Source organism: Labrus mixtus, chromosome 6, assembly GCF_963584025.1.
Source record: "Labrus mixtus chromosome 6, fLabMix1.1, whole genome shotgun sequence".
NCBI classification, from domain to species: Eukaryota; Metazoa; Chordata; class Actinopteri; order Labriformes; family Labridae; genus Labrus; species Labrus mixtus.
Genome location: NC_083617.1, coordinates 30,992,304 through 31,019,334, shown reverse-complemented (window position 1 = coordinate 31,019,334; position 27,031 = coordinate 30,992,304). Strand labels below are relative to the sequence as shown.

Sequence of the window (27,031 nt, the reverse complement as noted above, 5' to 3'; positions counted from 1 at the left end):
AAGCTGGACCCTCTCACACAGAGCTTCAGTGTTTTATAGTACAGTTATTACAGTAAAGTGTCCTATGTTGTCAAATCAATAAAAAGCTCAACAGTAAATTGATCAAGAGGCTCTTTAACCTTTTTTTGTAATACAACAGAGCTAATAGAAAATTGTGAATAAAAACATATGTTATTTTAACACTTTTTAAATGCTAACTGCTTAAATTGAAATAAAGCCTGTGTTGTTACTGAAGTGCATGTTTATCTTTATAGGGGTGGTGTGACCATCCGTCGACAAGAGCATCCACCATAGAACTGAAATTCCAGTTAACTGGATAGTGAGCCGAACCTTCGAGACCTCGAGAGGGATTAAGAAGACTGTTTCTTCTAAGGAAGAACTTTCTTTGCTACTTCATAGAGCAGAAGCACAGATTAAACAGAAACACACACCTGGATTGAGCCCAAACTAAAAAGACTGGGCTTAGATACTTCAAATGTGTATTTTATTTCATGTGCACACTTTATTACTTTAGTTGTTAATTGCATTAGTTAATTGTATATTGTAATCTTGACCTGCAATATTTGTGTTCTTAACATACAAAGTTTGAAAATGTATTCCTGTGTGCATCTCTTGACTGGTATTCAGACCTTGGGCTCCAGGTGTCCTAGTCTTCTGATATTTGTCCACCTTCAACACTTTATTTACAGCTGTTTACAGTAACAAGGGTTAAATACAACTATGCATTTTCCCTGAATTTGATCAGATATGTTGGTAGCTATGACACACCAAATGTTTTTTACAGTTAACATTAAAGATAATACTTGTATTTGTAAGACCTTTTTTTTTTCAAAAACTGTTTGAGTTGAAGTTTAATAGACCTTTTTGTTTCTGCCTTTACTTGAAAGTTAGACCCTGTTCTCACTGAACTGTTAATAAGTGCATATTAAAGGATTTATTCATCTTTATAAGTAGTGTTCCCACTTTAGATCCAGTACCTGCAGAGGAGCTTTATTAACGGTTAATAAGTGCATATTAAAGTATTTATTAATCTTTATAAGTAGTGTTCCCACTTTACATCCAGTACCTGCAGAGGAGCTTTATTAACTGTTAATAAGTGCATATTAAAGTATTTATTAATCTTTATAAGTAGTGTTCCCACTGTAGATCCAGTACCTGCAGAGGAGCTTTATTAACTCTTAATAAGTGCATAATAAAGTATTTTTTAATTCATCTTTATAAGGCATTAATATGAACCTAATAAAGTCTTATCGATGTTAATAAACATCTTATGAGCGTTGATAAGTGGTCTATAAAGAAGTTTATTTGTGTTAATTAATATCTTACAAGCCAATTATAAATGAACACTTTTATTTTTCAAAATGTTAACAAAAAAATGTATATAGTGTAGTGAACTTCTGAATTGCAGCACAGTAAAAAATCAGTAAAATCCCAAACATGCTGTGCGAAAGTTACTTTCCTAATGCTAATGGGAAACAAATTATGAGCTTCGAACAAAAAACACATGATGACTTACCATATGGTGGCACTATAGTATAATTTATGCATGTTGGTGCATGTTAACCACTGCACCACAGTAAAGACAGTGTTTGTGCATGCACTTTCACTATATTTGGCACTGAATCACAAGGGAAAAACTATTTTTTTTATCATTAAACTTTAAATGCTTTCGAAATATTGACAGTAAAACTTTGAAAAAAGTCAAACAATAATTTGATAGTCTCCTGATGACAGTGGAAAATTTGATCAAACATAGCAAAATAGAAAATGTTTTGCCTGCAGTACTGATTACAGTAAAGTGTTCACTGTCTTTACAGGCACACCATTTAAATTTGTGGGATGTGGAGTATCTAATCAATGTTTGTACCAATTTTGGAATGGTTAATGTAACAGGGGTGCAAACTCATCAGGGATGAAAAAGGTGACATGGATCCAAACTCCCTAAGGGGGTCCGGGGGGTCTCTCAACATCTTTATCTATGGCTACCAAACAGTAAATATGATCAGACAGGATGTTTAACAGAAAGGCTGGCTTGCTAGCCAGACTTCGAAACTTTCCACAAAAATAACGTTATGTAAATTAGCCATGTGCTGCACATTGCGACTCATTGAATCAGGTTTCATGCTTCTTGCGGTCGGCGCGTCGATATTGCGCAATCGCGGTCGGCGCAAGAATGGTCTGTGGGCGCGGAGGGTCTGAGCGCCCAGCTGCACATCTCCGAGATTTTGTAACAACACGGACAGGTTCGTGCCGACCGCGTTGCAATGATTGGCTGCAGGGCCCGGAAGTACTTTCTTCAGGCCGTGTTGAGCAATCAGAAACGACTTAAAGTTCATGGGACCGTGCTCGCTGGCCGCAAGAAGCATGACAGCTGCGAAAGCGTCGCAGATTTACCCCCCCCCCCCCCCCCCCCCACTCCCCAAATATTTTTATTGCACATCTCAATGAATCACACAAATTAGCTAATTGAGATCCAAAACGGCGAATTTCGCCGAAAGGTGACAAGTTTGCACCCCTGATGTAAAGACTTTATGAGTTGCAATAGTTAATTGCAAATTTTGGAAAATACAGAGTGATGTACTTCTGAATTGACCATAGGTTGGCAAACAAAATGCTTGATATCTCACCACATGGTGACGCTATATGTATCATATTATGATATGATATTATTATTTTAAGCATTTTACCATTAGGAACTATATTAAAAAGAATGAATACTTGAGCACCCATAGTTTTGAAGTTATGAGCTTTTAAAGATGTGTCCCTTGGGATTCATTCTAGTGTTTAATATTTAAAATATTCATGAAAGATTACTTACATCTTAGAATCAAAAAAAGTAATAGTGCACATCTCCTGAACCCGCCATACCATTTTCAGTTGGAATGAAGTTTCCAGCACAAACCGTATAGGAGAAGATACAAGCCAAAAAAGTTTTCCTAAGGTACATACAGTATAATGAGCATGGAAAGAGATTTTTCTCTCATTCAGGTAGTGTTTTGCTGTCAATAAAATTCAAAGCCACATTGACTGACTTCAGTTAAGGAAATTCAAGGTAATTTCCTCTCTTTTGCAGGTGTTTAACACTGTCTTACATATCATATTTTAATTTATCATGGTTCACGTTGTTTTGCATTCACAAATATAATTTGAGTTACTATACCTTACATTACTTAAAAAAATAATAATTTAACAACAGTTTTACATGGACTTACTTGAAGATGGTAAGGCATCACATAAAGAGGTCCTTGCTGATTGGGCAGAGCCTGGGACTTGTGCTTTTGAAGCCTCCAACATTGGTTCCTTCCTATCTCTCACAGCCCAGTGTACTGACTGCAAATGACGATATGTTTGGTTACCAGCTTTTCTAAATGATAGAGATTAGAGGCTACTTTAATGAATCTAAACCAAAAAGATGTATTACATACCGTTTTTACAGAGTCATTTAAGGCACACCAGTTGAGAAATGGAACAGTAATACCACTTCTTTTCCAAAGGTCGTAGTTTTTTCTTTTGGTTTGATTGCACAAAACATCCTTTGCTTCCTGTAGCTTTTGGAAATCTGCCACTGTGGGGAAAAAAGAAAAACATTAAGTTCCATGTTGGATCATTCTAACAAACAGATAAAACTGCATATAAATTCAATAAAAATAGAAAGTTGGTGTCATGGTCTGCAGAGACATTTTGATCTAATTTGTTTCCCCCGATACTAGTGATGTAGGATTAAGCCAGTATTCTAATCTATTTTACTTTTCTCATCTGTTGATTTAGTCATGTGACATAGCTAGGTCATAGATTAGAGATGACTTTCAAACCTTATTGAGTATTTTACATTGAAAATGTATTTCACGTGTGACCGACCACAGAAGAACCAATGCCACTGCATTTGTGAGGCAGACCTAGGTTGCATGAGCTGGCCGTCACTTCCAATGGTTCATCCTCCTTAGGTGCACTGGCATCTTGATGTTCAATAAGCTGCTTTCGATGCACACATAAAGATAGCGTCTGTTTCTGTTGTCTTGAACTTGGTTTCCCTTTAGAAGATTGATCTATAAAGTGGCTGGTATCTTGTTACTGTGGACTTTCTCAAACCAAACATTATAAAGAGCTTGCTGAGCTTGCTGAACTTTGCTAGAAAGTTGAGGTAAGCAACTTCTCTTCTCATCTCAGTAAATGTTAACTCATCACTGTTTAAATTGCAATATCTTAAAAACTATAAAATGTAAAAGTTTCAAATAGAAATCAATATATTAATTCACAACAATTAAGAGAATAATTTTGGCCTTTTATCTAAACGTTCTCTGTGCATATACAGTACATCATATTACTGCATTTATCTATCTGTAAATCTCAGTCACTAACCACCTACTTTCCTGGGAGCTCTTGAGCTCTCTTAGGCTCCTCAAGATCGTTGGTTGACGGCCTGCCAGAACAAAATTGATTGATTGATTGAAACACTGAGGATTGAGCTCTCCTTATCACAGGGGGGCACCATTTTGGAAAAATATATGAGATGGATTTATTTTACTAAATTCCAATTCAAGATATCGGTTAATGGATAATGTCTTCCCTCTCTTAGACATCATTCCGTCCTTCTGGTCTACATCACTGTGCAAAGAAGTCAGTGCTGCCATTTGCTTCTTCAACGCTCATATTAGCTATTAGCTCATATTTAAGTTAGTGCTGGTTACCAAACACTGGGATTGTGTCAGTAATCACACACTAATTCTCTACTTTCACTCTGCAGTACACCATATACTGTAGTAAACAAAAGAAAAACAATTGGATCCTACTTGCTCTCATCAAGATTGATGTGTATGAACTTCCAAACTCCATTTGATCTGCAGAGTCCCTTTGCACCTTTAAGAAAAAGCTAAAGACCCAGCTCTTTCATGAATACCTACGACCGGACTCTCAGCTTGTGTACTGACTAGAACTAGGAAAAGGGACCACATTACTCCTGTATTGGCTTCTCTGCACTAGAACAGCTCGTAGTTATGCTGCTATAGGCTTAGACTGCCAGGGGAACTGGCACCTTGACTTACTATCTCTCCACCTCTCTTCACATTCCCATCATATTACTGCATGTCACTATCTGTAAATCTGCATGTACTATGTAACATACTAACCACTGTAGCTGTTATCAGCAGACACGTTTTACAACCTCTCTTCCTGCAGGACTCAGGATTGTGGATTAACATTACTTTTACCAAGGAACAAAGGAACTGATCAATGACTTAAGTCTCCCTCTCAGACAGGATATTATGAACTTTTACAACACCTGGAATAAACAATCGAGCAGAAACAGAACACTCTGCTATCTACAAATTGACCCCAAAGACATGAACTATGACCGAAACCAGTCTCTGCAAAGTCGTAAAATTGACCATCTGTTGAAGGACTGCTGAAGAACTTAATTAAACCACAGCTTTCAATTCTGAACATTTTCAAAATGAACATTTATGTCTTTCTTCATCTAGATATTTGTAATTGTCACATTGAATGTATTATAATCATCTTTTTAAACTCAAAATCTGATCTTCAGAATAGGAATAAGAGTTATATTATGTTTAATAGGAATTTGACGTGGAGCGCTATTGCCATCTAGTGTTAGAATATCCATGAATACGTAACCTTCATAATTATATATTTAGACGTGTTATAAAGCATACTCTTTGATATTAGCTATAGAAGGTGTTATTTAAAGACACCAATTTCTTTTCCTACTTATTAATATGTCTTATTAAGAATGCTGACTGTATAATATGTCATGTTTTTTTTCACCTACAGGCTGGGATTAACTGAGGATGTTCCCAGATGGTGTGATTTTCATCTCAACATGAATCTGATAGAAATGTTTGTCTAAATATATGACGTGAACCTACATCAACGTGGATCTGATAGAAATAATATCAAAATGAATGTATGGTGACGTATATATGTTTAGATTCTTATTCTTAATCTTATTGAGTAAACTCGGTTTAGTTTAAACAAATGTCCTCTGGTCAGAATGGGAGTCACCCGTGGGCGGCACCCCTCTTTGCCTGCAGACCCCCCTCCTCCCATCCATGTGATAAGAGTTCACACTGAGCTCAGATCTTTGGTTCTTCTTAGTTTTGGTTTCTTGAAGTTTAGAGCTTCAGCTCTTGCTCTCTTCTCTTTGGACTTCAGTCCGAATCACTTCTTTTAAGTTTGTGCCGTAGAGACGAGTCTCTGCCGAACTTTCTTTTTCACGCACAATTTTTGGAACATCAATTCTTTCTGGCTCAAGCAAGGTTTTTGAACTTTCTTCTCCAAAGTCTTTGCTCTTCAATTTTGAACGCCAATTACTTAGTTTGGATTCATCAAGATGGCCATCCGGTTAATCTGAATTGGAAATCGACGTATCAAAAGACTCTTTAATATTTTTTCCTGTTGGATCCTCTTGGAGCTTCTGAGACAACGGCTGAACCGACGTACAATCTCCATCCCAGCTGCATACTCCGACCAAGTTGTTAAGGCATCTAATCTGGCCCGTGGACCTCTCTGGGCCTGAAAAGAACCGCTTGCCAGAGACTGAAACGCGGGACCAGCCGGCGGAGTTCAATTGAACACATCTCACAGTAAGACTGCTGGTGGCAAGGGGTGTTGGAAGATTAAGTCCTGAGTCGTGTCTATTCAGAGCCCTCCTTTAAATCCAAATAGAATCCCAAAATTACTTTATCAACTTTTTCTTTTTGACCATTTTCTGATCAAGTCATTCAAACAATACCGCGTCTTATCTCATTACTAAATATATAATGTCACCATACATTATAATTGCATTATCCTGATCATAATAATCATATTATGATACTGAAGCGCGATTTTAATCATCTTTTTAATGTACTGAAGGACTGCAAAAAAATCAGTTTTTATCTCAGGACCGATCCCCTCATTCCATCGAGGTGTAGGCCGCTTCAGCAGGTTGCTTAGCCTCAACACCTGGCTACAATCTGTGTGCTCCTCAAACAACCTTGTTTTTATTGATAACTTCAATATGTTCTGGGAGCGTGCATCCTTTTTTAATAGAGATGGCATCCACCCAAATCCTCAAGGCAACCACGCGCTAGCCTCAAACATTTTCTATGCCATCGCCTCCACGGGATGCACATGACGAATTGGCCGTTCTGCGCACCTGGACACTAGTGACCGGAACTCTCTCTCCTTACCACTGGCATCGTCCAGATGGCTCCCTAGCTCCCTCTACTGGTGTATGAAGCCACTTCTTTCCACTGAAATTAGGCAGGATCTAGATTCTCAGGTGAACACTATTGTATATTGTATGAAGCCACTTCTTTCCACTGAAATTAGGCAGGATCTAGATTCTCAGGTGAGCCCTATTATCAACACTCTCTGCTCTCCAGTATTTAGCATCCCTGTACTCATCACCAGTGTCCGTAAGCACTGCCAGTTCATCCCCAGCACAAGTTTTTGTAACCAGGATAACTTAGTTCTAATTAAACCAAAACCATTGCCATCTGCTAGTGGGCCCTCCTGTGACTCTGAGCAAGTTTTATTTAACCCACAGACTTTTAAGTCAAGAAATGGCTTAGGTTTTATGCATTTAAATATTAGAAGTCTTTGTGCTCAGTTTAAATTAGATCATCTGAAAACTCTTGTATCACAAACTGACCCAGATATCCTTGTGCTGACAGAAACTTGGCTTAAAAAGAGTATCCATGATTCGGAAGTTGCAATAAATAATTACAACTTGTACAGAAAAGACAGAGAGGGACGAGGAGGTGGCGTGGCTATATATGTAAAGGACTTTATATCTGTTACTGTTTTAAATACCGTCTCTATACCTCACTCGTTTGAATGTATTGCTCTACAAATTCAAATCTCTTGTAACAGATCATTGACTGTGCTAGGTGTATATAGACCACCATCAGCTAATCCCAGTGCTATTAATCAATTAACAGAAATGTTTTCTCAGTTCAGTACTTCAGAAATCCTGGTTTTGGGTGATTTTAATTTAAATTGGTTGTCAAATGATTAATTGAGCTTAAAGGAGATGTGTGACAATCTAAATCTATCACAGATCATAACTGAACCAACTAGACCTAATTTGAAAGATCCCTCAAAATCAACATTGATTGATCTAATTTTTTACTAATAGAAGGGACAAAATTACAGCCTCTGGGGTCTTCTCCCTAGACATCAGTGACCATTGTCCTCTGGCATGTATAAGGAGTGCTAGACTAGCAAAATCTAAGCCCAGGATTGTACTCAAGAGAAATTTTAGAAATTTTAATGAACAGGTGTTTTTTAATGACATTGTGAACAGTAATATATGTCAAACATCTGAAATACCTGATGTGGATCATGCACTTGAATATTTTACAAATACATTTCTTGAAATTATTGACAAGCATGCACCTTTTAAAAAGTTAAGGGTTAAAGATAGATCAAGCCCATGGTTCTCCACTGAATTATCATTACTTTTAAAGGAAAGGGACAAAGCCTGGGCATTAGCAAGAAAGACAGGCACAGCAGCCCATTGGCTTTTATTCAGACAACTCAGAAATAAATGCACATATTCACTGAGAAAAGCTAAAACCTCTTATCACCAGGAGTTGATTTCTAGTTGCTCTTCAAACCCATCAAAATTCTGGAAAGCAGTGAATATAAACAAAAATAAATCCTCCCCATCTCTCCCTTCTTATGTTACTTTAAATGAAGGCCAAACAAATAAAACTTCAGATATTTGCCGTGCCTTTAACCTCCATTTTGCTGCTTCTGGGAGTCAGTTTGAAACATTGTACTCTGGAAACACTGTTAATATCCGGCCGCTGGCTCATATTCCTACTTCCCACAACCATTCCCCTAAATTTACTATACAGGCCTTCACTTCCTCTGCTGTAATGGAGGCTCTGCACTCTATAGATATTAGGAAAGCAAGGGGAGAAGATAATCTAGAGTCGTACTTTTTAAAACTCTGTGCCCCTCTAATCAAGGAACAAATTTCCTATATTTTTAATCTTTCAATCACCACTGGAGTTGTCCCTCAGGTTTGGAAGTCAGCACACATCGACCCTCTGCATAAGGGCGGCGACAAAAACAAACTCAACAACTACCGGCCGATCTCCAAACTGTCCAGCCTCTCTAAAATCCTGGAGACATTAGTCAATAATCAACTAAAATCATTCCTTTCAAGAAATTCTGTATTAAGTCCTCACCAGTCTGGGTTCAGAAAAAAACACAGCACCACATCAGCAATTACCTTTGTCATAAATAATATTGTATCTGCTGTTGATCAAGGGAAATACTGTGCTGCCCTCTTTGTTCATTTAACTAAAGCGTTTGACACTGTTGATCACACCATACTCCTGCAGAGGCTACATGATGTTGGTTTTGACAACTCCTCATTTAAATGGTTCCAGAATTATCTGTCTAATAGATTGCAATGTGTGACTGTACAATCTGATCGCTCTGAATACTTACCACTATCAAAAGGGGTTCCACAAGGTTCTGTATTGGGTCCTGTGCTGTTCACGATCTATATTAATAATATTGCTTCTGTATTTACAAATTGTAAGGCCCATCTCTACGCTGATGACACTGTTTTGTATTGTTTTGCTGAGACTGCACACTTAGCAATGGAAACTTTACAAGAAGCACTTCACAAATTACAAAATGCACTCCTTGATTTAAAATTATTACTGAATGCAGAGAAAACTAAATACATGCTCTTTACATGAGCCAGAAATACCACAGACAATGACTTGCATATAACAACTCTGGAAAGTCACAATATTGAAAGAGTACCTCATTATAAATATCTTGGCATCTGGTTGGATCAATCCCTTTCATTTAAATTTCACATTGATACATTAACCACTAAACTACGACAGAAAATTGGATACTTGTACAGAAACAAAGTGACCTTCCCCTTAGTGAGTAGAAAGCGAATAATTGAAGCCATCTTCCTATCTGTTCTGGACTACGGGGATGTCATTTATAGACATGCTTCTGCCTCCACCCTAAAATCATTAGACACAGTTTATCACTCCGCCCTCAGATTTATCACTGGTGATAAATATTCCACTCATCATTGCATCCTGTACGATAAAGTTGGTTGGCCTTCACTAACAGTTAGACGTGAACGGCATTGGCTGCTATTTATTTATAAATCACTTGTGGGTAATCTACCAGCATACATCACTTCTTTATTAATCTGGGCTGATAATCAGTATCAGACTCGATCAAGTGACTGGCTGATGTTAACGGTTCCACATGTAAAAACGAACTTTGGGAAAACATCCTTCACCTATTGTGCTGCACACACCTGGAACACAATACAAAACACATTCAAACTCAATACAATGGTTACTATGGGTCAATTTAAAAACTTGATCACAGCTCACTGTACTCATGTAAATGTTATTAACTGTAGTTACCTGCTTACTGCTTATTCTTCTGGTCTTATAATCTATGTATTTTGTCTTTGTTGTTTTTCATCTTTTTTGTCTCTTATTCGTTTTAATTGTACTCTCAACGTCATTGTAAATGAGGGCTTGCCCTCAATGATTTCTTGAGAATAAATAAAGGTAAAATGAAAATGAAAAATGAATATTCTTTATCTGTTTCATCTATACATTATTGTTTACCCCTTTTATATTAAATTTTACACATAAAATTCAGGACTTTGTCTGTGTGTTTTCTTGTTTAACATTTCCAGAACTTGCTTCTTTCAAGATATGAAACTGACTGATTAATTAATTAACTTATATCATTAAAGTTATTTCCTTCCTTTAACAGGAAGTGGTGCCCCTTCTTAAATCTGAGGTTAAATAAAGATATAACATCTTAATAATTTAATTACGCTACACCACATATTTTCCAGGGAGCTCCTAAGCTCTCTTTTCTCATAGGTTCCTCTGGATCGTTGGTGCATTGCCCCCACCCCGGTTTGTCCCTATCCTTCTTTCTGCTTCTTCCTCTATCCCATTTTTCAATCCCAGTGCAGTTTGGGCAGATGGCTGTTCATCATGTCTTGTTTTTTCCCAAGATTTCTGCCTCTCAAAAGGAAGTTTTTTCTTGCCACTTTAACTTTGCTAAATGTTGCTTAATGCTGTGCTTATGATGGATTACCGTTGGGTCTTTGTAATATAGAAATTAGTAAGGTCTTTTAATTTTTTTTGTAATATTGTATAACAACAATGGTACCAGTCGAAAAGTCGATAAAAAGCAACCGTGCACAATTTTTTGCACCACCATCCAGGTGACTCTGGTGCCTACAGTATCCTCAACCCCTTACCTGCCCTGTAAGCAAATTGAAACGGGTCTAATTTTTCCTGAGTTGCACAAAAAATGTAATTCCTAGCAACCTACGTATCAACTTCTAATGAGATTCTTACTATTGTTCTGTTTTTCCTTTTCCAGTATCTCACTCTGATTGTACCAGCGCTCCTGAACACCGCCAGCCTCACCACCATTCCAAACATTCACTTTTTTTTTGCCAAAGCTCAGTGGTTTGCTGTTTTATTTCACTGTCCTCTGGTGTTTCAGATGAGTGTCACCTTAAACAGCTTAAATATTTTTGATTTTACAGGTAATTTTCATAGAAATTGTAATGATTTATAATCTCCAACATCAATTTCTCATGAGAGAGACAAGGTGCGCAACGATGTTGTCCCTGACTTCATCTGCAAGGGTCAGGTCGTTGTCAGACAGAAAACTCTTCAAGTTTGGGAAAGCTAAAACATAACCTGTCTTGACCTTGTTTTCAAATAACCGTCTTTTTCATTATTGCCTTGATTTTGTCCTATACATCAAAATCACTGTAGCCCCAAATCCAACGGGCATGCCACCTGACTGAGACACACTGTGCCTTCAAAAATGTTTTGTCCTGTAAGAACATGTTGACCTCCATGCAACTCGAAAAGCCTCGAAAGCACCTTCCCGCTTGAAAGCCACCGTACTTCTGTGTGGAGCAGAAGTTAGTCACTGCCCATCTCATCACAGTGCACACAAAATACACAAGAATGCATCAGTCTTGCCTTTATGAAGTTGTTTTCACAGCTGAGTCTTGTACAAACTTAAGCTCTTTGGGCATTTTCTTCACTGCGAGGGCCTCCTGATGGATGCTGCGCATTGAGTCCATCTTATCTCCGGTGCAAAGTCACAAATTCGGGCTTCTACTTCGCTTCTACTCCATTGTGGCGTCAGAGCCCTTGTGCCATCAGTGCACACTCCAATACACTTTTCCCAATCGAGCTCATTCTTTTGCAACAAGCATTCAGGAGCTGGAATATGTGTTAAGCTGTAGTTCTGGTCTGAAGTGACTGACAGAACAGAAAGTCCTCTTGAGCTGTGCTATGATGTTCATATCTTGTGTTAACGAGCAAATTGGCCATACCTGCAACATCTGCAGTCCCATCGAGCTGAATAAAACATAACCACTACTTTCAATACGCTCAATCAGCGTGTTTTTAACATCCTCTGACATTGCTTCTATTCTCTGCAACAGTATCATTGGAAAGCGGTATCGGCTTTTGCTATGCGAAGACTAGCACGATACAAAGCTTCTTGTGCTTTGGCAATTGGTGTAGCACTAAACTGAATTGTTCCTCACATTTTCTTAGATACAAATCCACTGGGGTTTCTTTAAGCAACTGAGTGCATGGTTGTAAGCAGTGGCGTCACTAGGCTGTTTTATTTGGGGCTAAAGCCCCGGATATTATTCAATAAAATAAAAAAATAAAAAATAAAAAATCAACTTTCCGACGGTGCTTGAATGCCCCTCGTTTACCGCATGACAACTGAGCAACAAAATCTCCATATTCAACTGTGGAATTTCCGAGTGTCTCTGAACGCACCGCTGTCAAATTTACCGTCATAACCTAGGTAACTCATTAAATATACGAAGTAAAACAATATGTAAAGTATAAAAGTTAAGGCAAAGACCAGAAACATACTGCACACGATAAATGTACGAGGAAAAACAATAGGTAAAGTGGAGAGTAACGGTTAAGACAGAGACACACTGTACAGAAATGAATGAAGAAAAACATGTAAAGAATACATACATGACTGTGTGACTCATTAAACATCTCAAGGTTTACTTTTGCTGAATGTTTACTGTTGGTGTTTCGTGAATGAGGTACTTTTGTGTTTGGGCAAAGGGAATTGGTATTTTTACCATTGGTATTTATTGGTATATTTACTGGTAACCATGGAATGCATTAATTCAGTTCAGTCTAGAAGTGATGAAATTATTCTAGTCACTAATGGTAGTTAGTTATTTGTTGGATATCCCGTGTGCTTTACACTAGAAAGAAACATGGGGATTCCAGGGGCATCTCAAAATAAAGTAGCCTAGTCCTTCTAGATAGTCCTTCTGGCAAGAGAATAAATGGTTTAAAAACATAACCAGACTGTTAACCACCTCAAGTGAATTAACCTATCCTATCCCCAGTCAGATCCATATAGGTAATGTAAGGTCTGTCTCACTTGTATTCATTTTACTCTGAAATAACTTGAATGGAACTTTAGATGTCTGGGGATAAGCAGCACAGCAGTCAGGTAGTTATTTAAAGCTATAATAAACTGCGTATTTTGTTTATTTAGGTAAAGCATTATGAAAAATTTTGCATGCGCAATAAAGCATACAAAAAAGTTCCTGCACGCACATACCGCGCATATTTGCTATTTCCCTCTGGGCTAAGCTCCAGATGTTTCAGAAACCTAGAAACACCCTTGGTTGTAAGATGCAGTCTGAGGATGGGTGAAGATTTCATACATTCATTACAGAGAATATCACCGCACATCATGGCCTGGGCTCATTCTAAAGCAATATTATGTTAAACTTATAGACACCTTGTCTGAGACAATGCATATATGTCAGAATATTTGTTTGTTCAGATAGTATAGTCTTTTGTCTCTTGGACAAGTAAGAAACATCAGGAATTGTTCTTTTGAAATTATACATTTATTTTTTGTGAGTTCCATGAAGTAAAAAATCACATGGATTCAATAATGAATTTGCATGGGATTGGAACGAATGGAACTGAATCAAATTGTAACGAATTGTTGTACTTTTGCTATATTTCACAACAGAATTGCACAATTCACAAATAATCTCATTCTCATCCGTTTAAGGAGAAATCTTCCCACATCCTTTCTTTTTTTGCTTGTTTCCTTTTATAAGTTAACTTTTTACTTAAGCCTTTTACCTATTTAACAGTATCAATGAGCCAAAAGGCCTTTAGTTGGTTATCCGTGATATAGTTTATTATTAACATCCCTATTAATTATTCATTCATTAAATTTTCTATGGCTACTCTGAATATGACAAGAAGCTATTAACTTCACTGAAGAAGCCATATAATTAAAGTTGGATAATAAGTAACATTTTTAAGTAGGTCAAGGTTAGTAATAGTACACATTAAAGAAATAGTAAAGAGGGAGAGGCAATAACTCTCAATGCCAGCAGGTGGCGGTAGTCTGTAATCGTCATTCCAAAAAGGAGAAACCAGAAAAGGACAAAGATAAACATAAATACCGTTGTTGTGATATGAGAATACAATTTTCTCACCACTGTTGCTCAACACTCGTAATATAGGTACTTCTAATTGAAAATAATGTCTGATAAAAATTAGAAAATGGCGCTGACGTTGTCAGCCCTTGGTGTTTTACTAGTGAAACAAGAATAGAAGAGGCGCTTTCGTATGTCTTCTTGTGCACTGGCTTTCCTGTTTCGCTTAGCTGAACAGCTAATCAGAGAGATTCCTACCCCCAACTGTCACGGCAATTCAACATGTGTAAAAATAAAAGGCCAACTGGGGTCGCCAGGTAGCGACGGAGCTGGACACACCGCTAAAACTAGGGTGACGACCACTCATCGACGGACCGACGGCCTCCTTGGTGTGTCAGGGTCTTAACAAGGAAACAGCTACCCCCCTCACACCCTCAGAGAACAACCAGCCACTCGTCCTACAGATCCATCAGGTGAAGAGGACCCTCCTCAGAATATAGACTGCAGCCAAGCAGCCAGGCCAGATGGCGTCCCCAGCTTGCTGCAGTCTTCACACCAATCTTCAACAAGTTACTACAACGAGCCACAGTCCCCAACTGCCTGAAAATAGCAATAATCATCCAAGTACCAAAAACATTAGCAGTCTCAAGCCTGAATGAATACCGGCAAGTTGCCCTGACTACAGTAATCATGAAATGCATGGAGAGACTGGTACTAACATTTATCAAAGCACACATCCGCACTCGGTTTGATCAACACCAATTCACCTACAGGACCAACAGATCCACAGCGACGCCATCTCACTTGCATTACACACTCAGAATGTTGTTTGTTGACTTCAGTTCTGCATTCAACTCCATCCAGCCTAGCAAACTGCAAACACTGCAGTTAGGAACCCCCCTCTGTCTGTGGATCAAGGACTTTCTCACCAACAGACCTCAGGATGTCAGGCTAGGAGACGGTATCTCCTCGACCATCATCCTCAACACTGGAATACCCCATGCTGCGTCCTCAGTCCAATCCTCTACTCCCTGTACACCTACAACTGCACAACCACCCACAGCTCCAACACCTTCTTCAAATCTGCAGACAACACCACCATTGTAGGACTGATCTCCAACAACGATGAGGCGGCTTACAGAGAGGAGGTCCAAACATTCTCTGTGTGGTGTGAAAACAACAACCTGCACCTCAACACAAATAAAACCAAGGAAATAATTATTGACTACAGAAAAAAACACTCCACACTAGTCTGCACATAAACCAGGAACAGGTGGACCATGTCTCCAGCTTTAAGTTCCTGGGAGTGCACCTCTCAGAGGACCTGAGCTGGAGCCTGAACACAGCACACCTGGTAAAGAAGGCACAGCAACACCTCTTTTTCCTGAGGACCCTCAGGCACAACAGACTCCTACATGATCTACTGAAGAACTTTTACTGCTGCACAATCGAGAGCATCCTGACATAAGGCTGTACTGTCTGGTACTCTAGCTGCACTACAGCAGAAAAGAAGGATCTTCAGCGGATCATCAAAACGGCTCAGTGGATTGTTGGCTCCCATGTCTCAGAGACATCCACTTGAGCCACCTTCAAGCGAGCCTCATCCATCAAAAATGATACATCTCACCCTGGACATGGCATTTTCACCACCCTTCCCTCGGGCAGACTCAGAACCTTTTGCACACGAACAAACAGACTAAGGAACATCTTCTTTCCCAAAGCTGTAGACAAACTCCTCAACCCATAACCCCCCCAAAACAAGACGGGAATACAATGTGCAATTAAAACCGCAAGCCGTGATGATGGGCCCTCACACTTCGTGCATGTCGGGGGGGGGGGGGGGGGGGGGGGGGGGCGAGACCACGGGGAAAGCAGCAGAAGCGACGTGGCGCCATGGAGGAGGCCAGCAGTTCAGGCTGGCACTGTCATGATACCTGTGAAATTTGGAGCAAATTAAACATTGTTAGGAGGTAGTACTTTGTCCTTGCAGTAGGGGGCGCTATGGTTACAGTTATTTATTGTTATGTGACTGTGTTCAGAGGCCAACCCTGATTATACCTGTGAAATTTGGAGCAAATCTGACATTGTATATGGGAGGTAGTACTTATTCTTTGCAGTAGGGGTGCTATGGTTAAACTTTATTATTGTTTTGTGACTGTGTTCAGAAGCCAACCCTGATTATACCTGTACAATTTGGAGCGGATAAGAAAAAGTATATGAGATGTAGTACAGCCTCTTTCCAGTAGGGGGGCGCGATGTTAATGGAATCATTTTATTAGGTTAGATGTGACCAGGCCAGTACTGACATTTTTGATGTGAAATTTGAAGGAAATGTGACATTTTATAGGGGAGGTAGTACTTAGTCCTTGCAGTAGGGGGCACTATGGTTACAGTTAGATATTGTTATGTCACTGTGTTCAGAGGCCAACTGTGATCATACATGTGAAAGTTGAGGAAGATAGAGTATTGTATATGACAGTTACAATGATTTGATATCATCGGCAAACAGTGTAAACGTCCAAGTTTGACAACCAGCTGTTGCCACGCCCCTTGAAATACAGTCATGCTGCGCACAACTATGGATCTTCTCGATGATGTACAATAAGCTGACCCAAAAAATAACAATTAGATCAAGCCCCTCCGAGCAGATGATTTCAACAAACAGCGTTTTTTTTAATTTAAAACAGGCAAACAGTGAAAACATCAAAGTTTGACCTCCTGCTGTGGCCAAACCCCTTGACGTACAGTCATGCTAAACAACTATGGATCTGCTCGATGTGTACAATAAGCTAACCAAAACAGTTTTACTATCAGATCAAGCCCCTCCGAGGAGATGACTCAAATAAACACAATTTTTGTTACTTAGGCAGTAGGCAGTATTTTGAAAATCAAATGTAATTTGTGGACTTCCTGTTTGATTTTGGGCATGGGTCCAAGATGCTTTTTTGTAGGTGTTGTCATGATGGCTATGCATAGGAAAATTCAGAATTGTTTGTTAAACGGGCTACAGGGGCTAAATGTTTGAAATAGTGAAGGGGGCGCTACTGAGGCACCCCTTTTGACAAATCTTTGTGCATCGCACAACTACATATCTCCAACATGTCTAGAACACACTGACACTGAGTTTGCGTCGATTGGATGAACGCCCTCGGAAAAGTTCGTTGAAATAGGAAGGCTGAAATCTGCAATTTTGTTTTTTTGAAACGGTGCAAGAGGATTTTTTGTTGGTCCTGACAAGCTCAATGTGTACCAATTTGAGTGAGTTTACGTGAAAAAAACCTCTATGGGGAGGCCATTTTGAAAATCTCAAGGGGGCGCCACTGAGCCATTTTGCAAAATTTGTGTACGAAACCACCAAAATATCAAATTTTTCGTTGAAATTTCATGCATGTTTAAGCTGTGAAAAATGGCAGCAAAGCGCTAATAATCTACCAAACACAAATGTCCTTACTTTTTGTGCAATGTTTATATATCTGTCCAATGAAAATCACGTATCTCCACTTTTGATGATTTTGACTTTTTATGATAGATGGGATGCACTTGTCACCTTCTATCTGGTGTTTGTATAAATCCAGATAACCAATGAAAATACGTTTTATTTGGTGTTCCATATAACAAGCATGTCCTTTGGATGTCAGAAGTGTCTATCAAATCTCCACTCCCCTTTGTTTGGGATTGCATAAGTTTGCTTCTTCACTGGAGATGATTGGCGCCACTCATCACTTTCTTTGTTTAAGATATTACTGGTGAGGTAATTTGTGAAGTATCACCAACTACATTCACTTCTGTACTATGTACATGTATTTATGTCATCATTTGTATGGATTACTTACTGCAAGTTGTTTACAACTTGGTGTTGATAGTAAATGTGTAGCTCTCAATAGCTAAGCTAAAGTGTAACTTGACTCTCGATAGCTGAGCTAAAGTGAAATTTGTGGCTAATGCATGGTGTCATGAGACGTATGCTCCGATCAAACATGTGTTTGCTGTTGTCAGCCTCAGCTAACGTTACCAATAAACATTACATAGTTTTCTTCGGCATGTCTAAAAATACTGTGCTTTCATTGTTATTACAGCATTGGGCTTACATTGTTGATGCACAAGATGACCCTAGCTAGTTTGCTTACTGGTATTCCTCCCGATTCAGCTAATGTCAGACCCTCACAGCTTTTGTATATCATGACTGTATTTATTTTTATACAAAATGCATTTTATTACTGACTGGGATATGTTCATAAACATCTGATTTCTCCGATCGAGTAACTGAACATAATATTGATTGTTTATTGCACCGTGCATTCTGTTTTCTCTCTTTCAGGATAGACATGTCTTATTCATTAGAGTAGCTGTGTGCATTGGTCAGTGTGAGATATGACAGGGATCTTGAGACAGGGGCAGTGGTAGACAGCAGTGAGGAGGAAGGTTTGTTGAAAATGAGGATTAAAGGGATCATATGCTTTTTCTGGTTTTATATGCTCTTTAGTGTGTTTTCCATGTGTCCTATGCATGTTTAGGCACATCTATGTGAAAAAAATCAAAGTCCGCGGAAATGCAGCTTCTCCTACGTCCTCCTGTTAGCTGCAGCATTAGCTGCATGTAACGCTCAGTCCCTAGCCCCCCTCGAAAAAATTTGCCAGTGTCACGTCTTGTCAGTTTGATGTCAGTGATCTAAGCCCATTGGCTCGTTGTGGCAAGCCCACCAGCTCATGTTGCACGCCCGTTAACTTCTGTAGCACGCCCACAATATGCCGTACAGTGCATAGGTGCTAAGACATGTTAGCTTGAGCAAAAAACGGACTTGGAAAGAAGTTTCAGCTTCTACTCTCTTTGGCAGCTATGGAGATTCTGATGCTTCTGGAAGTTCACAACCACAACATGTAAGTATGCTTCAGTTATTGTCTTTTTTATTTGTTTGAAAACAATTTTTGAGCTGCTACGGATACATTAATTCTATAAACAGTTTGGTTCTAGCCCTGGATATTTTTGGTACAAGGAACAGGCAGCGGATTCATTCTCCTGATGAAAGAAGATACTGATTAAAATGAAATAATGTTCAATAAGAAGGAAAATAATGACAGAGGAGGAAACATTATTGCATGAGATATTGATCCAAAAAACACGTGATTATCACCTGGGCTTTTGTAGTAAAAGTAACTATAGCAGTCTATGATGACCTTGATACTTACAATTGCTCATTGAATTTTTAATCACATCAAGGAGGTGATATACAATGTAGAACAAGGTGAGTCGCTGCAATAAACAACAAACAGTACTAATGTAAATGTAAAAAATTGTATTGTACAGAACACATTTGTGGCCAATAATCATATTGTAATCAAGCCAAACTTTGTGAAGCCACGAGTAAAATAAATATGAGATAAATATGTTGGTAGCTCCAGTCAGTGAAATTGGAAGAGGCTAACATATTTTTCAACACAATAACAGTGACTGTTTTAATGATAAAAAGACTTGATACAAACGTAACATAGGCTACGTTGCTATATCCCAGTTATAGTATTATGCAGCACACGTTTTCTGCTTCGGTAGGCAGCTGCAGTTTCCACACATACACCACAACAATGAAGCTACCCGATGAGCACATACTACACACATATTACATCTGAAAAGGCTGCAAAATAAATACCTGCAACACTGAAACGTCGTGCTAATGCTCACGATTGTGGTGGTTGTTTCTCCTCTCAGTTGTCAGATTGGTAAAGTTGAAAACTAGGGATGCGCCATATCAGGGACACTCAGTATCGGTATTGGTCCGATACTAGCCAAAATTACGGGATCGGATATATTAAACATAGTACAAGTTGTCCGATCCGATCCTTAAGCTGCTACCATTACTTTACGTGACATGCCGTAAAGAGATAGCCTTGAGCAGAAACTAGAGCGAGAGTGAGACCGAGCCGAGTGTTATTTATGCAACGCGAGTGTGTCGAGGGGTGGCAGCAGCACTGGAAGCTTCAACACCACAAACTTGATAAAACATTTGCGAAAGCATCATGGAAAGGAGTATGCCGACTTTGTGCTAGCAACAAGTGCCAAGAGGAAAAGTGAGTCGCAACAACAAACATTACAGGAAACTGTTGAGAAGCGCCAGAAACTCCCTCCAGACAGCAACAAAGCAAAGCTAATAATGGAGAGAGTTACTGAATTCATTTTGCTGGATGACCAACCACTTTCTGTTGTTGAAAATGTGGGTTTTCAACGTTTAATTGAACATTTGGAGCCTTGTTACAAAATTCCAAACCGACATTTCATCTCCGAAGTACAAAGAAGTCTGTGAGTTAATTTTCGAAATGCTTGGAAAACGTTGTTGTGGTTTCACAACTGATCTATGGAGCTCAAACGTGTGTCCAATGTCCTTAATGAGTTTGACAGCTCAGTGGATAGATGCTACATGTTAAACAGTTTTGTGGCTCACACACAGGAGAGGCCATAGCTACAGCAACTGAGGAGATGTTAAATGCATGCAAGAGCCAAGTCCATGTTATTTTACAAGACAATGCCAGTAACGTGGTAACATATATGCAGCAGAGTATGACCTGCCAGCCACATTAACTGCAAGCCAGTGGGGGCTACTGGAAAAGTCCGTCACAATTCTAGCCCCTTTCGAGGAGTTGAGCGTGCGTGCGTGCGTGCGTGCGCTGTGACAGCATATGTTTGTGAGTCTCTTATTGTGAGTGGGAGAATATTCCAATATTTAATTCCTTTGACTGACAGAACAGTTTGTCCGAATGTAGTGCGTCTGTATGGGACCTCACAGTCTCCTTGGTGTGGCCCTGGTGCAGATCCCACTGGCAGACTTCAGCTTTATAAAGTCCTTCAAAGGAGGAGGAGCAAGTCCGTGCAAAATTATATATATAAAACATGCATTTTTAAAATGAACAAAATTATGAAAATTTAGTAAATTATGTTTATCTAAAACAGTGCAATGGTGAAACGAAAATGTCTTTTTGTCAAAGATTTTTATGGCCTTTTTAAAAAGAGATTGTATTGGTTTAAGTGTTGTGCCAGCAGAAAGTGACCATGTGGTTATACAGTATTCAATATGTGAAAAAATCATAGAGTGTAAAAACATTCGAGCAGCATTGATAGTCATGAAGGATCTTACCTGTCTAAAATTGTTTATATTAAAATTTACCGTCTTTGTTAATTGTTTGATGTGTTTTTTAAATGTTAATGTTGGGTCCAATGTTGGGCCTAAATGTTTAAACTCATTAGCTAGACTAAGCTCTAAACCTTCCAGGTAAATGCCGGACTGCTGAAGGCTGGTTGGCTGTTTAGTGAACATCATGCAGACCGTTTTCTTTGCGTTTAATTGAAGACATGAATCTTTGACCCAGCTTTGCACTTGGGTCATGGCTGTTGTTAAAATTTGTGAAACTTCATGAGTATTTCTGCCTTGTGTAAAAACAACGGCATCGTCAGCATACATTTGAATGTTTACATTTATACACACTTCCGGAAGGTCATTTATATAAATAGTAAATAAAATAGGTCCCAAAATACTGCCTTGTGGGACCCCTGTTGGACAGTCAAGGTAAGAGGATTTGGTGCCATTATTTTCTAATTGATAAGTATGATTCAAACCAGAGTAGTGCTTCCTGTGAAAAATTGTAACAAGTTAATTTTGAGAAAACAACACTATGGTTGACGGTATCAAAAGCCTTCTTGAGGTCCTGGAATACAGCACCTACACAGGCATTCCTATCAAGAAGGCTTTTGATTTTTTCAACAAAAATGCAGTTTGCAGACTCTGTAGAATGGTGGTTACAAAACCCAAACTGCATCGGATGCAGGGGTGTGGGGCCATTATTTAAGTCTATATTCAGTTGTTTTGCGACCCACTTCTCTGCTATTTTGGAGATTACGGGTAGAATACTGATAGGTCGGTAATTTGCCATTTCTGTTTTATCACCAGATTTAGGGGTGATAACAGCAAGCTTCCACGCTGAGGGCGCTACACTTTGTTTAAAGGATAAATTAAGCAAATGTTTAATTGGTAAAATTAATGATTCTTTATACAATTTTTTTAAAAATGTGTGTCAAGTCCAGACACATCTTTGGATTTTGACCGTTTGAGGGGGTTAATATTCATCACCTCCACTTCAGATATTTCCGCTATCTTAAAAGCTGCATGATTGGGATTAGGAAGGTTATGTATACAGCTAGGGGGGGTAAACTGTTGTGTTATCTCGTTAACCGAATTCATAAAGTATTTGTTCATTTCAGTGGCTATAGTTGAGGGATTTTGCACAGGTACGTTGTTACGTTTTACTCCAAAATTATCAGTGCCATTTAATCTTTTTGAAGAAGAACCTGCCCCTCACCTACCCCCTAACTTGTGTCACATAAGGACTGTAATAGCAAGTGGTTGTGACAGTTTAAAGGTCAGGCAGCTACTGTTATGTCTTGTCTTGCCTAGTTATTGCCCAAGACAAGTATGTTTCAACAATCATGCAAAACATTGGGCCCCTCTCCTCTGCTGTTCGCTCCAACCTCCGTAATCTGGGAGTCATTTTCAATTCTTCTTTATCACTAGACAGCCATGTTAAACAGCTAACCAAATCATGCTTTTTTCATTTAAGAAATACCAGTAAGCTGAGAACATTAGTGTCTTTCACAGAACTTGAGATGATTTTGCACGCCTTTGTCTCATCTCGTATCGATTATTGTAATGCTCTTTTCACCTCACTTAGCACGTCCGTCCTAAACTGTCTCCTGTCAATCCAGAATGCTGCTGCTCCATTACTCACCAGGTCAAACAAACGGTCTCACATCACTCCGATACTGAAAACACTGCACTCCCTGTGGCATATAGGATTAAGTTTAAAATTCTCATTCTCACCTTCAGAGCCATTCACGGTCAGGCCCCAGATTATCTGTCAGAACTCATTCACCCGTATTCACCCACCCGTTCACGATTTTGTCCCAGATTAATCTGGAAATTAAGGTAATTATTTTTATTATGAATAAGAATATCCTAATGATTCTCAATCTTGCCATGGTGCTTCACTGCCTGAAATGTTTTAAATGTGTCTCCAAAAAACCTGATTCAAAGGTTTCAAGCTACTGTTTATCCGTTTTCACATATGCACTCCGGATAATATCTAGATAATTACAGGAGGACTTCTCCGGAGATTCTCCCGACCTAGCCGTTCACATATGCTCTTCACAGCTGGAGACTATCCCTGTCAGAGGGGAGGGGGGGGCGAGGGATTTCCTGAGGTAAGACGTGACTGGAGCTGGAAGTAGCAGCCGTAGCAACAGAGTCCGCTACACGACGTTAGAATGAGAATATTTGCCTTTATATCAATGCTATGTGTAATCCAATGGAATGACAACATCCACAACAGAGAGGAGAACAACATACTGACGAACAGAAAACACAATGCAGCCGTTTAATTACGTGCACGGAGATCGTAGTGGTTGCGTGCAGACACTTTAGGCAGTCACTGTATATACTGTAAACGTCACTCATTGGCTCGAATTGAAATCTCCGGAGTATATGCTGCCTCGTTCAGACATCAGCTCACTCAGATTTTCTGCGGATAGTTTTTCAGGAGATTTACGTATGTGTGAAAAGGGTTTGTTTGTGTTCAGCAACGCACAAGCACGTGTGTGCGTGTGTGTAAGGGGGTACCCATACACACTCAACACACAATCCATTTACAAAAAATGTTATTTTCTCTTTTTTTGTCATTATAAGAAGAAAGAGGTGAAGCGTCCTCAGGTTGTGACAGTTTGACTTTGAGATGTGATGATCCTTTAATATTTTGTTTTAGGGGTGCCAGCCAGGTCTCTCTCCTGGCATTTAAGATAAGTTGGTTGTTTTTTGTTGTTTTAAGTTTTAGTTGAGTTTCTTGTTTGGATTATTTGAACCAAAAAATGTCACACGAGGACACCCTTACATTAAATGACAAAACCCCACAAATAAAAACTCCACAACCAATGTAATTCAAAGCAAAATAGTATTATATTAATAAACCACAATATAAACTCACACACTCAAACAACACTCAAAAAATAACAAATACTCAATATTCCACAATCCCTCAGTCCTCACAAAGTAAAAAAACAGTCCAACTCAAAACTCCACTTTGGGTTTTTACTCAGTTCCAACAAAAAAGATCTTCAGTTCAGTTTATGAAAACAATCAAAATAATATATACCTTTCGGCGAAAATAAAGAAGTCAGTTTTAGCTGGAGGCTACTCACGTCAGTCAGTCTTGTCAAAAAGTTCAGTCCAGTCTAGTCAATCCGGAATCCAGTGCTGGTTTTGGCTGCTGTGTTGAGGGATGTGACCGACTTCCGTGTTTGAATGACAGGTGAAGAGTGAAGGCGAACTATCCGTGAGGGTTATGGAGATGAGAGTGATTGGAGTTGTTGATGACGGTGGAAAATGAGTGAAGGGATTAACTGCCTTGCTGATTTTCGACCTTGCTTTTTAGGTTGTTTTACCGATGATCAGCTCTCCTCTCCTGCTGCCTCCTCCACTGCCCAGCCCGAGTGAATGAAATACAGGGGAAAATTGAATGGGGCACGAACAGGGAGCGAATCGGTGAGTAGACAGAGGGAAGTGGGTGTGAATGTAGGCGATCTGGGGGTGTAAACTTGTGGTGAAAAACAACAGTGTCCAGGTTGTCACAAGGTGATGAGGCACCTCAGGGAAGGAAGAGGAGGGTGAACAAAGAGAAGAACGAGGGGCCAGTCCTATCGTGGGAGGAAGAATCCAGAGCAAGTGTTGAAGGAGGAAAAAAAAATGGGGAAGCCATGCCAATCTGCGGCCTGTCAAAAGTCTAAAACGATGCACTGCAGAGAATTAGAAGAGTCAAAGAGGGAGAATATCTTTAAGTACTTCTGGCACAAATTAGACTGGAAAGAGAGAAAAGTTTTTGTTAGAGGTAAGCAGTGTAAAGTGACGCCGGACAGGAGCAGATATATCCAGGAGGTCAGCATCCACTTTTTGTCACCTTGTGCTGGATGGTAGAAGACTCAGAGTGTGCCAGTGTTTGTTCCTGTCAACCCTAGGCATAAAGCAGTGGACTTTTTTGAAATGGAAGAGGGGAAAGTCCTGAGAAGACAGAGAAAGTGAGGGTGAGGACAGAAGAGAAGGACTTCCTGAAGACTTTCCTTCTGGACCTTCCAAAAGTTCCAATCGCAATATTGTAGGTCCTCCTCATAGAAAATGTACCTGGTGCCTCTGTGTTAGTCCATCAGCCACCTCCATGCAGAGTATAAGCACTCTAGTGAAGAACATGGCTTCCAGCCTCTGTCACGGCAAGTGTTCACAAATGTTTCAACGATTTAAATTTGTCTATTTTCCATCCAAAGAAAGACCAGTGTGATACCTGTTGTGCATTCAAGGCTGAGAATATGGAAGCTGCCAGCACTGTGTTAAAAAAGACAATGAAAGCAGAAAGACAAAGAATGCTACAACATTAATGTCTTTAATTTAAAGTTCAAGAGTTCATGAAGTAGTCGCTGAGAGCACCCTCTGCTGGATCAAACTGATGCCTGATGCGCTGATAGACTGTATATTTAGAACGGCTCAATACTGTTCGAATGTGAACTTTCTCCCTCAGGTTTGAATGAAGGTTCAAATTTGGAATATGAATTGACTGCTCTAATAGACATACTGTGTAATCAATTAAAACTTGACTTTTGTTCTCCTCTATAAAGTTCCCACTTTTCCCTTCCAATTCCTTCTATCCATCTATCCGCTAGGTACAACGTGGATAGCACTATGGAGTAAAAGCTCCTCCACTCAGATGACTGGTAACTCTATCTGTCCCCGTCTCTCAGGAAGAAGAGTAGTCAGCACAGTGTCCCCACTCTACACATCCAGCCAGACAATAAAAGAGCTGAAGTAGGTGTTGCCTCAGGATTTCCATGGACTCTAAGCACTCATGCACAATTAAGAGAGTATTTATGACCCTATAATTGAAGTGCTATTGTATTATATTGTAATGTATTATGTAATTATATTGTATTATAACATGATTTTGTGATGGCTTTACTGATTTAAAAGGATGTTTTTTACAAGATATTTAATGTTCCAAGAATGAAATGCACTTTGAAGTATTATTGATCTTGTATAATGATAAACTATATAATCGTAGTACTAATTAATGTGTTCATTTTCCTGACTGTTCATGGAGAATACTGTGTATATTGAAGTGTATTAAAAAAATGCAAAAAGTGTATTAAAACATGACTTTGCGATGGCTTTACTGATTTAAAAGGATGTTTTTTTTACAAGATATTTAATTTTCCAGTATTGAATGCATTTTGAAGTATTATTGTATATTGACAAATTATATAGTGAGACTATTAATTAATCCGTGTATATTATTTGCCTGACGGTTTACGAAGAAAAGGTTGTGTCCATAATTTATATATAACATGATTTTGTGATGGCTTTACTGATTTTTGTTGCGTCTTTACATTTAAATGGTGTTTTTACATGAATACAATGAATTTCAGCCTATATTGAGTACTGATTTATTGACAGAATATTTG

The 27,031-nt window shown here is 39.1% G+C and overlaps 1 protein-coding gene across 2 annotated transcripts in view; it reads right to left on the bottom strand.

Moving 5' to 3' along the window:
• The window catches only part of dnajc12 (DnaJ (Hsp40) homolog, subfamily C, member 12), a 97,064-nt gene that overhangs the window by 27,676 nt on the left and 42,357 nt on the right, over window positions 1–27,031 (bottom strand). For both annotated transcript variants that reach the window (XR_009673349.1, XM_061040960.1), the window contains exons 3-4: window positions 3,426–3,565; window positions 3,213–3,330 (exon numbers count right to left, since the gene is read on the bottom strand). Coding sequence is in view for 1 of the 2 variants with exons in the window: in XM_061040960.1 (XP_060896943.1) it covers window positions 3,213–3,330; window positions 3,426–3,565 (258 nt within the window). In the remaining variant the exon portion in view is untranslated. The remainder of the gene's footprint in view (window positions 1–3,212; window positions 3,331–3,425; window positions 3,566–27,031) is intronic.